At 35.3% G+C, this 14,494-nt stretch overlaps 1 protein-coding gene across 2 annotated transcripts in view; it reads left to right on the top strand.

Annotated features, from left to right (window-relative positions):
• Zfp534 (zinc finger protein 534) overlaps window positions 1-13,177 on the top strand; it is a 28,407-nt gene extending 15,230 nt beyond the window's left edge. For both annotated transcript variants that reach the window (NM_001127188.2, XM_017319901.1), the window contains exons 2-4: window positions 5,032-5,135; window positions 9,059-9,185; window positions 11,349-13,177. In NM_001127188.2, coding sequence (NP_001120660.1) covers window positions 5,106-5,135; window positions 9,059-9,185; window positions 11,349-13,177 — 1,986 coding nt within the window. In that variant the 5' untranslated portion in view covers window positions 5,032-5,105. The remainder of the gene's footprint in view (window positions 1-5,031; window positions 5,136-9,058; window positions 9,186-11,348) is intronic.
• The last annotated feature ends 1,317 nt before the right edge of the window (window positions 13,178-14,494 follow it).

Genomic DNA, 14,494 nt, shown 5'->3' with positions numbered 1-14,494 from the left:
TGGGCCTCTTTAGCAACTTTGGGATCCTACTTTGGGCCTGTTATTGGACCTTCTTTTCCTCAGGCTCTTCTCCATTTCCATCACTGTAATTCTTTCAGACAGGAACAATTATGGGTCAGAATTTTGACTGTGGGATGGCAACCCCATCCCTCACTCAATGCCCTGTTTCTCTGTTGGAGGTGGGCTCCAAAAGTTCTTTCTCACTACTGTAGGGCATTTAATCTAGGGTCCCTCCTTTTGGGTTCCTTGAGTATCTCACCTCCCAGGTCTCTAGTACATTCTGGAGGGTCCCCCATCTCCCATTTCCCAAGGTTGCCTGTTTCCATTTATTATTCTCACCCTCAGGGCTTCAGTTCTCTTCCCCCACCCAATATCAGATTATGATTCTCCCCAACCCTGTCACCTTTTTCTCCCATGTCAGTCCCTCCCTCCCTCCTCACTTTGGCCCTTTATCTTGTTGACCTGTTTGAGTTCTGTGGGCTATATCTTGGGTTTTCTGGACTTTTTTATGACTAATATCCACTTATTAGTGAATATATGCCATGCATGTCCTTTTGGGTCTGAGTTACCTCTCTCAGGATGATAATGTCTAGTTCCATCCATTTGCGTAAAAAACTTAGGATGTCCTCATTCTTAATAGCTGAGTAATATTCCATTGTGTAAATGAACCACAGTTTCTGTATCCATTTTTTGTCATGGGACATATGGGTTGTTTCCAGCTTCTGGCTATCACAGATAAGGCCATTATGAATATAGTGGAACACATGCCCCTGTGACAATAGTTGCAATTTATTGAACATTTACATTATGTATGTATGTATGTATGTATGTATGTATGCATGCATGCATGTATGAGCCCACAACTTTGCTGTAGGTTCTTAGGAACATTCGGTATTCTTGCAGAAGAACTAAATTTGTTTATAAGCACCTGTGTCAGGTGACTCACAACTACCTGTAACTCTTAACTCCAAGAGATCCCATATACACACACACACACACATATTTAGGGAAGTCCTAGTTTTACAGAACTGAAGACTGAAACTGCTAAAAGCCTGCTAAAGAGGGGTAAGATCAAAGTTTACTAATATCTATTTAGTTTCATGAGCCTGGGGTTTAGTTAGTTTTACATCCCTGAAGATTTTATAGTATAATGTCTTTCTTAAGAGATTGCCTTTTTTTTTTTTTTTTTTTTTTTTTTAGAGAAACACCCTTGTTTTTGTTTTGTTTTGTTTTTTATTATACTTATTTATTTGTATGTGTCTTTGGAGATATTGGGTATATTCCCAAGAATGGTATTGCGGGGACTTCAGATCTATTTATTTCCAATTTTCTGAGGAAACTCCACATTGATTTCCAGAGTGGTTGTAGAGGTTTGCAATCCCACCAGCAATGGAGGAGTGTTCCTCTTTCTCCGCATCCTCTCCAACATGTGTTGTCACCTGAGGTTTTGATCTTAGCTATTCTGTTTGCTGTAAGGTGTCATTGTGATTTGCATTTGTCTTATCACTAAGGACTTTGAACATTTCTTTAAGTTGGTTTTCAGCCATTGGGGTGTCTTTAGTTGTGAATTCTCAGTTTAGTCATACACACCATTTTTTGATTGGGTTGTTTGGTTTTTTGGTGGTTATCTTCTTAAGTTCTTAAGGCATACACCACCACCGCCCCGCTCAATTCTTGATCTTAGAGCATGAGACTTCGAGTTCTGTTTAGGAAATGTCCCCTGGTGCCTAATGCGTTCAAGGCTTTTTCCCACTTTCTCTTCTTTTAGGTTGTGTGTATTTGATTTTATGTTCAAGTCCTTGATTAACTTGGACTTGGGCATTGTGCAAGGTGACAAATATGGGTCTATTTCCATTTTTCTACATACAGACAGCCAAATTAGACTAGCACCATTTATTGAAGATGCTTCCTTTTTTCCATTGTATATTTTTGGCTTCTTTGTCAAAAATCACGTGTGTGTAAGTATGTGGTTTTATTTCTGGTTCTTCAATTCCATTTCATTGATCAACTTGTCTGCCTGTGTACCAATGCTGTTTTTATCACTATAGCTGTGAAGACAGAATTAGACTGTGTTTCCTTTCAGGAATAGCAAATGCCATTTACCCCTGAGTCATCTCTTCTTTCCAGGGATTTACACTTCTGGTACACTTTTATGATAGAGCCTGAATATAATCCTGAGTTCTGTTTTATAAAAATTGAGTGAAGAATCCTAAATGATACTTATATGTCCAACCGCTAACCATGTTAGATGGATGAGCTCAAATAATTAAGAAAAGAACAGGAGGGCCCCCAGTGGAGGAGCTAGAGAAAGTACCCAAGGAGCTAAAGGGGTCTGCAAACCTATAGGTGGAACAACAATATGAACTAACCAGTACTTCTGGAGCTCGTGTCTAGAGCTGCATATGTATCAGAAGATGGCCTAGTTGGCCATCATTGGGAAGAGAGGCCCCTTGGTCTTGCAAACTTTATATGCCGCAGTATGGGGGAATGCCAGGGCCAAGAAGTGGGAGTGGATGGGTAGGGGAGTGGGGGGCTCTCAGGGACTTTTGGCATAGCATTTGAAATTTAAATTAAGAAAATTTGAAATGTAAATTAAGAAAATACCTAATTTAAAACAATAAAATAAAATAAAAAAAGAAAAGAATAGGAATGAAGTAAAAGAACCTTAGATGATTCCTTTTTTGTGGCAGTAATAGACACATGAGTAATAATGTATCCATAAAAAATGAAGTGTTAGTATGATTCTTATACATCTTAATATGGTTATTTCCATTATAAAAATCATTTTACTTTATCACTTTTTTCACATATGTCATTTAGTTATACATGTATGTCTAACCATTCTGCAGGGAAACCACTGTGTAATTTATGAAATTATTATCTGTATTGATTTTGTCATATAGTCACAAACATTACATTATATTAATGATACCTATTGCTAACTTTTTATTTTTATCATTAAATATTCTCAAATTAATTCTTCATTAAATAATCATTTAACTCTTCTTCATATAAAATTCTTATAAAATCATATCACAAGGTATTTGATTGTATGTCTTGTTTGTAATTTTGTTTGTATACACTGACTTTACACTTCCTAACTGCTACAATAGAAAGAAACGTATTTCTTTTAAGTCATTCTTGTATTTGGTGTTCTAACTCTCTTTCTTCAAGAAAGGATGCTCCATTGTATATAGGTCTTATAATCCAAACTGAGCATCTTAGACTAGCTATTGACACCCAACTTCAGATAAGAGAGATACAGGGTTCCTATCTGAGCAAAAATGACAGTTGTAGAATTTGGAAGCACAGTTTTACTCACCATCACTTTACTATCTGTAAACTAGATGTAACACTGGCATTGTTCTTTTTATCAAAAAATGTTCATAAACGTATATTCCTGGATGTAGACCTCATATATATACATTACAATGTCTAAATTATGCTGTGAGTCTGAGTCCATTAACTCATCTACCTTTTACTGAGAGAAGACAACACAATTATGACTATGATAATTTTAGATGATACCATTTCTTAAAATGGCCTCATAGTTCTCATGACCTAACATACTTCCTGTTCTTGATTAGGTTTCAGAATATGACAGGAATTCTCTCTCTGAAAGGCAACCTTAAATCCAATCAGAATCTGTTTTACTGTAATTTATTTTTGTCTGTTGCTTTCATAAAGCACCATGTTCAAGGAAATTAATAGAAGAAAAAGACTACTTTGGGTAATGCTTCCAGAGGATAGCCATCAACCATGACAGGGAGGACTGATAGAACATAGCCATGTTGTTGAAGTAGAAAGGTGAAAGATCTGAAAGATCACATCCTCAACCCCAGTCACTAAAAAGGAACAGAGAATTAAGATGACTTGGATCTATCTATTCTTTTGTCTCATAGCCAACCCCCAGTGTCATACTTTATTCAGTAATGTTCCAACAACTAAATTCCTCAAAACATTGTGACCCACTGAGGATCCAACTTTAAACGATAAAAGTACTATCCAATAGGAGATTTATTCTTTCATACCTATATAATCAGCCTTCTAATATCCTTGTGCTTTTTAAAGTGATTTTGATATCAATGTAGAAAACAAAGCCCTAATTTCTTGTATGGGTTTCCTGCTCTTTTGTTTGTTTTTAAAACAGGGTCCCACACTCTAGTCCTGACTTTCACATGTCCTGATATAGAGACCAGAATGGCTTTTAGGTCACATCCCTGAGAACTAGGATGAAAGACCTTACATTGACGAGCTGATTTTTATTTATTTATTTATTTATTTATTTATTTATTTATTTATTTATTTATTTTGGCTGAATGCAGCGTCTTCATATATTGGCCACTGAGTTACCACCAGGCTTAACAGAGTTCATTTCTTGTTTCATTTCAGAGTGAGCTTTCCTTAGATTTTTATATCTTTGGATAAGGTGTTCACGTCCTGCATATGTATAATTATTCTCTTACCCACTTGTAGGAATTCTCTGGAATTTCATTAAGTTTGTTTCTGCCTTCTTGAATTCCTGTGCTTGTTCCCTCTTTATGACATTTGTCCACATTGAATGGTGTTCAGATTATATTTTGACTTTTGTCTCTTGAGTTTGTTTCATAATTCATTTTGTCATGAGAATTGGTATTGGTTTAGTGATTTAGGTTAGGGAAATTTTATTAACATTGTCAAATTGCTTTAGCTACAGCCTCTCAATTTTCTTTAGCTGTGTGTCATTTAGGTCAGGTGACAGGGATTTCCATATGAGGTGTTGTGAATAAACTTTGAGAATCTAGGGTGGTGGGAGGAACTAGGTTACAGTTACAGTCTAAATATATCATTACTTACTTTCATGACTGTACATTTTCAAGATTCCTGGTATCATTTTGCTTTTAATGTTTATATATATATATGTGTGTGTGTGTGTGTGTGTGTGTGTGTGTGTGTGTGTGTCTGTGTCTGTGTGTGTCTGTGTGAGCGTGTGTGTGTGGTTTAGCATTGCCTGTAATGGTGTTGTATTTATTTCATCTTTGAATCATTCAGACCTTGATGTGAAATTTCAAGAAGAATTCAAACTTTGTTCTTCACTGGACCCTGGGAGAAGGACAACAACAAGAATGAGTGTGTGTCTGGTAAATACACCACAGGTCAGTGTCCTTTCCACATTTCTTTTTTTAAAAAAATCTCTTTTTATTCAAGTCATCCAGAAGTTTTAATCTCTATATGTTGAATGTTATCTAAAGGGATTTTTTTCTATGCTCTATATTTTCTCTTGTAATAATGAGAATTTAATTTTTTTCCCTTTCATGCATATAATGGCTTTATATTTTAACTTGATTTTTATATTGTGAGAATATATAATTCCCTTGGACTAGAGATCTGCATGTCTCAAATAGGATCTATTACAATGATGCTCAGAGAACAGATTGATGGATATTTTCTATGTTGAATAAGTTCTGTCCTTTTGTATTAGTGTGAGGTGAGGTCTCTTGTGCCACATGAATTGCATTTCAGGGATGGTCAGGTTTCTGAACAGAAGCTTGTGAATGAGGGTATAGAAATAAGTATAAATTCACATCACTAAAGAAGATATGAAAGAGTAGAATTTCTAGAATGTAAAATTATGAGAGATCCACTGTCTTGAATCCTAATAGTAAATGTATTATTAGCTCCCTAGGGTCACAGATAATGAAAGGAAAATGTCTTTCTTTTACCATTAGTGTGATTGTGAGCTGATACAGATTTCAATATTCTGACAACACTTTTTTCACACCTCATGTCACACAGTAATCACAGTTGACTCCTGAAATCTATTTGTCTCAAGAGAGATACTGTCCCTGTGGAAAATTCACAATATATAGTTATTTACCTCTCTTTTTGGTTTCAGAAATACTTTTAAGTCCTGTTTTCTTCACCTTTGTATTTCATCACATGAACTATATTAGTAAGATTTTTCTAGAGAGGATAGCTATGGTGCTGTGCATAAACCATTAATTTTCAAAAAGAAATGAATTTCCTTTATTATTTTTTGTCTTTTTCTTTAGAAGGGAAAGGCTTGAATCAGTCTATGCTAATCCTCTTCAGCCAAGCTGTCCATTACATAGTGAAAACTGAAGGGTTGTGGCAATGTTTCTATTTTTCATTACAATACTATTTTCTTTAAGTCCATAAGTGTTTATCTGAAGGTTTTTACGTACACTGAATGATACATTATGCCCCTAAAACCATGAGAACAGCACCAAACCCTGGGGACTGAATTCAGACATCATAGTGAGCTGCAATATATTTAGAGACAATTAGATTAGTTTTTAAAGTAGAAACAGCAAGTACCTTTCCCCTTTAGTCATTTGTTCATGGCACAGGTTTTGCATTTTTGAGGCATATTTGCAACAAAGACAGTATATTGTCTGTATATTATAATTTTTGATAAACAAAAGAAGAATGATAGATCACACTTCTCTATGAAAAGTGTAATTATGATATACATATGGTCAAATTCTGAAGAAAAAAGTTATAATTAGAAGACTGAAATTTTCAGTTAGGTTAATACAATGAGGAATAATTTATTAAATTTTAATGAATATTTAGTATAATTCTCCCTCAATTTAAAAACACAGTTTGTTCAAAAATTATTTTACTTCATTGGAATGCATTGCCACATATGATATTTGCTTAAACATACATAGCTAATCATTTTATAGTGAAAGACCATATGGTATTAGAGAAATTGTTATTAAGCATATTTATTTATGTCTCCACAGGAGCTAATTAAGAGTCAAAGATGTGGCTCTGCAGTTAAGGTCTCTTCTTCTTGCAGTATTCAGATTCAGTTTTCTGTACCTGCCTGGGGACTTCTTTTCCTTCCAGAACTCTTTTTTTTGAGAATATGTTTTACCATAGCCTGCATTTCTCATGTGAACAGAGCTACGTGCCAGCAAAAATAACATTCCATATGAAATTAAAGTCAATAAACATTATTTTAAAATTATAAATGATCTGGAAATATTACATAGGACACAAGAAACCATCCAGGAAAGAGAATGAGAGGAAATGTGAAGCCTGAATGAGTTTCAGTACCGCTGACCCCTCATATCAACATTTTAACAGTTAGGAATGATCCCTATGTATGATAAAAATGTTTTGTATCTGTGGAACCCAGAGCTGGAGACTCTTATGTGTTCATTGTAATGTGGGAAAAGATTTATCCTATCAATGCTGTATTTAGGTATTAACTTTTCTGAGGAGGCACCGTAATTGTGAAGGAATTTATAATACATGAAAACGCTGTTATCCAGCATCCCATCAAACAAGAAATCTGCTCCAGAAGGAAAATGAATTATATCAGATTCCACCATTTTTTAAAATACTTTATTTATTTATTATATGTAAGTGCACTGTAGATGTCTTCAGGCACTCCAGAAGAGGGCATCAGATTTCGTATGGATGGTTGTGAGCCTCCATGTGGTTAAATAATTTTAAAGCTCTCTAAAACTGTTTATTTCTATTTTATGGTTTTGAATACATTGTCGTAAAATAATTTCCAAAAGCATTTGATTTTCTGTGTCATATGGAACGTTCAGTGGATGCCCTGATGTTGCAGTTTTATTGTGTTTAAAGAAAAAAACTTAGTCGTTTTGTCAATCCATTATTTCTGCATTTTGTTTTCTACCTGTTTCTTCTAGAACATGTGCAGCATTGAACTTAGGCCTCAGATTGTCAAATGGACATGTTGTAATACAAATGTGAGACACAGCTGCACATAAGACTAAGCTAGTGTCCATATTTGAACAAAGTGGACATTGTAAAATTTGAAAGCATATTTTTTTATCATAACTTGACTATCTCTCATGGGACACTGGGATTCAGTTTGATATCAACCCATATTTCATAAAGGTACATTACTGCATTTAGACATCAAAAGTACATGCTATATTCTATAAATGTTTACTGCTTTTGAAATTATATCATGCATTCTCAGTGAAAAAGAAATATAAGGAAGTCTATTAGTAGTTTAGAAAATTTCTTTGAATAAAGTTAATGTTTATTTTTCTTCAATATATGTTGCTTAAATTTGCCTGAATGTATGCATGTGTGCTATGTATTCCTCCTGTCAGTAGTGTTCAGAAGAGATCATTGGATTTTAAAGAACTGGGTTTAACAATCTACTGTTTAGTGCCATGTGGGTGCTGGGAATCAAATTTGGTAATAAATGACATTAAAAGACAGTATACAGGGCTGGAGAGATGGCTCAGCGGTTAAGAGCACTGACTGCTCTTCCGAAGGTCCTGAGTTCAAATTCTGGCAACCACATAGTGGGTCACAACTATCTGTAATGAAATCTAATGCCCTCTTCTGGCATGTCCAAAGACAATTACAGTGTACTTAGATATAATAATAAATAAATCTTAAAAAAAAAGACAGTATACAATCCAAACTGCACACCAAAATTTTTGAAAAGAATGATGATAGCAAATCTTTCATTTGCTGTGAACGTCTATGTAAATCACAGAAAATTCTTGAAGATGAGAGCCTTTCTCTTCTCTTCTCTTCTCTTCTCTTCTCTTCTCTTCTCTTCTCTTCTCTTCTCTTCTCTTCTCTTCTCTTCTCTTCTCTTTTCTTTTTTTTCTTTTCTTTGTATTTATTTAGAGAGCCTTTCTAAATGCGAGCATTATAATAAGTCATTCTGTAGATTGTCAGTGGAAGAGCAGCCATTCGTATCTTCAGACACATCTCAATAACACTTTCAGAAAACATTTATCCTTCAATATTTTCCTTCCTCATCTGCATCAAAAAAGGAAATCTTTTTGTTGTTGTTGTTTTGGGTTTTTTTGTTTTGTTTTGTTTTTCTGAGACAGGGTTTCTCTGTGCAGCCCTGGCTATCCTATCCTGGAACTCACTCTGTAGACCAGGCTGGCCTTGCACTCAGAAATCTGCCTGCCTCTGCCTCCCAAGTGCTGAGATTAAAGGCGTTTGCCACCACACACAGCAAAAAAAGGATATCTTAATTACTTCTTTTTTTAAGTAGAAAAACATTTTTGTCCAGTATCAAGTAGGTAGTTTTCCATTACAGGGTCTGTTAACTTTCAAGGACGTGGCCTTGGACTTCTCACTGGAGGAATGGGAATGTCTCAGTTTTGCTCAGAGGTCATTGTACATGGATGTGATGTTGGAGAATTACAACAATCTGTTGTTTGTGGGTAAGAATGAACTTCTTGTTGAATTCCTTTTACTTTCTTTGAGTGTTCCTACTATGTGCTTATGTAAATGCTCTGAGATATCCAGAGACTCCTGAATGAGGGAAATTCTAGTTAAAATCATAACTTTTTCATTGTGTTTCCTTTACATTTCTCTGCTTTCTTTGGAAAAGTAACCACTGCTATATTCTCTGAGATCACTCCTTATCTCTTATCTAGCTTCAGTGAACTTAAAAAAGTTCAAGAAAAAATTTAAATATCCAGAACAAGAAATTATATTTCTGTACATATAATAGTTGCAATTATAAAAATCTTACTATTGCATTAAAATGTATCCTTATTTATGAATGTAAAAATATACAAGGTTTCAAGTGGATATAGAGCTGTTGGTTTGAGCAATTTTTTTTCTTTATTTAACTTTTTGACATTTGATCTCTGTGTTTAGATCTGGGACAACATAATCTTTACCCTAGCATTTTGGATGTTGAAACAAATCTATTTAGTGATTTCCCTGACACTATGGGCTATATCATAAATTTATACCTGAGCAAAATTATATCAGATTCAGTGTCACTCTGAATCAAATTGTAATCATAAAATTAGAGATATATTGTTTAGAGTTCTACTTTCGGGAAATTCACTACAGATGGATCATTTATTTGTCCAGCTTATGCAAAGTACAATTTTCTTTTTTATTGGTCATTTTATTTATTTACATGTCAAATGTTATGCCCCTTCTCCATTCCCTGTCTGTAAGCTCTATATCCCACCCCTCCCCCTGTTTTTTTTGATGATGCTCCCACCACCAATCCATCTACTCCCACCTCATGCCCCTAGGATTCTCCTATGCGGGGATACTGAACCTTCACAGTACCAAGGGACTCCCCTCCTGTTGATGCCACATAAGGCAATCCTCTGGTATATATAAAGCTAGAGCCATTTGTACTTCCATGTGTACTCTTTATTTTGTGATTTGACCCTTGAGAGCTTTGTGGGTCTTGATATTGTTGTTCCTCCTACACAGTTGCAAAGCCCTTCAGCTTCTTCAGGCCTTCCCTTAACTCCTTCATTGTGGTCCCCTTGCTCAGTTCAATGGTTGGCTGCAAGGATCTGCATCTCTTTGGGCCAGTCTCTGGATAGCCTTCCCTTCAGCCCGTTTTTCATTCTTTTTTGTTTTCTTTTTTTTATTAGGTAATTTCTTCATTTACATTTGCAATGTTATCCCGAAAGTCCCCCATATCCTCCCCACCTCACTCCCCTACCCACCCACTCCCACTTCTTGGTCCTGGTGTTCCCCTGTACTGAGGCATATAAAGTTTGCATGACCAAGGGGCCTCTCTTCCCAATGATGGCCAACTAGGCCATCTTCTGCTACAGATATAGCTAGAGACACGAGACACGAGTGGTACTGGCTAGTTCATATTGTTGTTCCACCTATAGGGTTGCAGATCCCTTTAGCTCCTTGGGTACTTTCTCTAGCTCCTCCATTGGGTGCCCTGTGATCCATCCAATAGCTGACTGTGAGCATCCACTTCTGTGTTTGCTAGGCCTCAACATAGTCTCACAAGAGACAGCTATATCAGGGTCCTTTCAGCAAAATCTTGCTAGTATATGCAATGGTGTCAGTGTTTGGAGACTGATTATGGGATGGATCCCCAGATATGACAGTCTTAGCTCCAAACTTTGTCTCTGTAACTCCTTCCATGGGAGTTTTTTTTTCCCAATTCTAAGAAGGGGCAAAGTGTCCATACTTTGGTCTTCATTCTTCTTGAGTGTCATGTGTTTCACAAATTGTATGATATATCTTGGGTATTCTAAGTTTCTGGGCTAATATCTACTTATCAGTGAGTACATATCATGTCACTTCTTTTGGAGCAATTCTGGGTTATTATATTTGAGGTGGTATGATGTCTAATTTGAAAATAACATTTAGCAGGGTATTATCATTTCCAGTCATTTGATATAGATCATATTTGAGGTTCTTCTGAGGATACATGTAATGATTCACAGAGAGAGAGAGAGAGAGAGAGAGAGAGAGAGAGAGAGAGAGAGAGAGAGAGATACCTTTCTTGAGAGTACGAATCCATAAGCTCACTGATTATTGAGTCCCTTACTCCTTATATAAGTAATTCATGTCACCTCTAATTGCCCCCCCTTTTTTTTCAGAAAATCATTGCATACGTGGAAAGAATGGGAAGGTATTGGATCAAGACAGCCAGTACATTGTCCATGAACACATGAATATTCAAGAGAAGTCTTCTAAATGGGACAAGCTTAGCAATGTCATTCTTGAATCCCTCCAGTGTACACCTTACAAAACTAATCACAGCTCTGATGCTCTTCAATTCTCGACCCAAAAAAGACTTAAGCCCAGGAACACTAAAGAAGTTTGCAAATACAATGACTCTGTAAACAGTTTAAGTTTGTTTTCTACCATTAGTCTCAATCAAGGAATTAACATGCAGAAGAAAAAACACAACCGAAATGCAGAATTAGACAAGATTTTTGTTTCTAAACATAAAGTCATGGTGAAAAAAGACAATATTGCAGGGAACCCTTACAAATGTAGTGAATTTCACAAATATCTTACCCAGAGAGAAAAACTACAAAGTCAGCAGAGAATTTATCATGGAAAGAAACCTTACGAAAGTAGTAAAAGTGACAAATGCTTTACCCATCAGATCCATCTTAGTATTCATCAGGGAATTCATACAGAAGAGAAAATTTACAAATGTAGTGAATGTGACAAATGTTTTAAAAACAAATTCAATCTTACTATGCATCAGAGAATTCATAAAGGAGAGAAACCTTACAAATGCAGTGAATGTGGCAAATGCTTTACTGATAAAACCAGTCTGAGAATTCATCAGAGAATTCATACAGGAGAGAAACCTTACAAATGCAGTGAATGTGGCAAATGCTTTACTGAAAAAAGCAGTCTGAGAATTCATCAGAGAATTCATACAGGAGAGAAACCTTACAAATGCAGTGAATGTGGCAAATGCTTTACTGAAAAAAGCAGTCTGAGAATTCATCAGAGAATTCATACAGGAGAGAAACCTTACAAATGCAGTGAATGTGACAAATGCTTTACCCAACAATCCTATCTTAGTATTCATCAGAGAATTCATACAGGAGAGAAACCTTACAAATGCAGTGAATGTGACAAATGCTTTACCAAACAATCCAATCTTAGTATTCATCAGAGAATTCATACAGGAGAGAAACCTTACAAATGCAGTGAATGTGACAAATGCTTTACCCAACAATCCCATCTTAGTATTCATCAGAGAATTCATACAGGAGAGAAACCTTACAAATGCAGTGAATGTGACAAATGCTTTACCCAACAATCCTATCTTAGTATTCATCAGAGAATTCATGCAGGAGAGAAACCTTACAAATGCAGTGAATGTGACAAATGCTTTACTACAAAAGGCAATCTGATAATTCATCAGAGAATTCATACAAGAGAGAAACCTTACAAATGTAGTGAATGTGGCAAATGCTTTACTGAAAAAAGCAGTCTGAGAATTCATCAGAGAATTCATACAGGAGAGAAACCTTACAAATGCAGTGAATGTGACAAATGCTTTACCAAACAATCCAAACTTAGTATTCATCAGAGAATTCATACAGGAGAGAAACCTTACAAATGCAGTGAATGTGAAAAATGCTTTAATGAAAAAAACAGTCTGAAAATTCATCAGAGAATTCATACAGGAGAGAGACCTTACAAATGTAGTGAATGTGACAAATGCTTTACCCAAAAATCCTATCTTAATATTCATCAGAGAATTCATGCAGGAGAGAAACCTTACAAATGCAGTGAATGTGACAAATGCTTTACTACAAAAGGCAATCTGATAATTCATCAGAGAATTCATACAAGAGAGAAACCTTACAAATGTAGTGAATGTGACAAATGCTTTACCCAGAAATCCCAACTTAGTATTCATCAGAAAATTCATACAGGAGAGAAACCTTACAAATAGATTGTATGTGACAAATACAATACTCACAATGTCAGTCTTAGAAATCATCAGTTATTTCATACAGTAGAGAATCTTTATAAATGAAGTAAATGAGGCAATCCTTTACCAAGATATATCATCTCAAAATTCATTAGAGAATACTTAGAGAAGACAAACTTTTCAAATATATTGTAGGTATGAATCCTTTCCTTTTGGCCTAGTTCCTAGACTGTAACAGTGAATACTTACAGGGTAGAAACTTAACTCATGCATTGTATGAAGAAATAGCTTTGACTTCATTTCAGGTCAGAGAGAACATCTAAGAACTTTTTAGGGTAAAGTATTTCTGTTGGGGAAAATGTTGTATTCTTGACAACACTTGAGGCTCCACACTAGAGAATTAGTATGATTATGAAAATCTTGTGAAAATATTCATGCAATGTTCAAATCTTAGATAATGTCAACTATTTATGTTGGGAGAAACTCTGAAAATGTGAAAATGTAGAAAGCATTTCATGACACCTTTTTACTTGTTCACCCTCAAACGTTATAAGATGAAGATAAGTTAGGAAGTCAGAAGATAGTATTGTGTAACACTTTCATTGAGACAGAAATAATCCATTTCAAAAGGAAACTATTTAAGGTCTTTAATACAACCCTCAAAATAGGTAATAAAACTGGTAGCATTTTGTATATTTTTATTGTCCTGTAACTAACTCCAATAAAACTGAAAGATTCAACAAATTTGCTTTGGTTGTTTCCAATTTGCAGTTGGGATACTCAGATGAATATATGTTGCACCTTCCCAGGAAATGCCTCAAATAAAACATAGACTGAAGTCATGAACATTTTTGCAAACCTGTATCATAAAGTTAATAGTGGTGATTTTTAACTGGTGGATAACAATACCTTTGGGATGTAACGACCCTGTCACAGTGGTTGCTTAACAGCATAGGAAAACACATATTTCCAAGTGTCTTAAAACTAAGAAATCATTCATTGAAGTGTAGGGTAGTCTGCCCACCCTAAAATAATTTGAATTCAATGTCAGTATTTAGCATTAAAAAGTTAGAAATACTGTTTTACATATGGTGCTTTGTGTTAACTAAAATACGTAAGATTCAGTTCAATGTTCCAGGCAAGTATTACTAGGCTAAGATAAAAAGAAACAGAAAATACGTAGAAGCTTTCAGAGCCTCAGCAACAAGTCTGCTCTCTCTTGAGTTCAAGGAAGTATGAAAGAAAAATCTACAAAAATAAATGAAAACCTGGATACATAGATTTCAAGGATAGCTATCCAGACTTTGCTGTGTCTGCATGGTTCTGAAGTCATTAATT

The sequence above is a fragment of the Mus musculus genome, chromosome 4 (assembly GCF_000001635.26).
Source record: "Mus musculus strain C57BL/6J chromosome 4, GRCm38.p6 C57BL/6J".
NCBI classification, from domain to species: Eukaryota; Metazoa; Chordata; class Mammalia; order Rodentia; family Muridae; genus Mus; species Mus musculus.
This window is presented reverse-complemented; position numbering and strand designations above follow the sequence as displayed.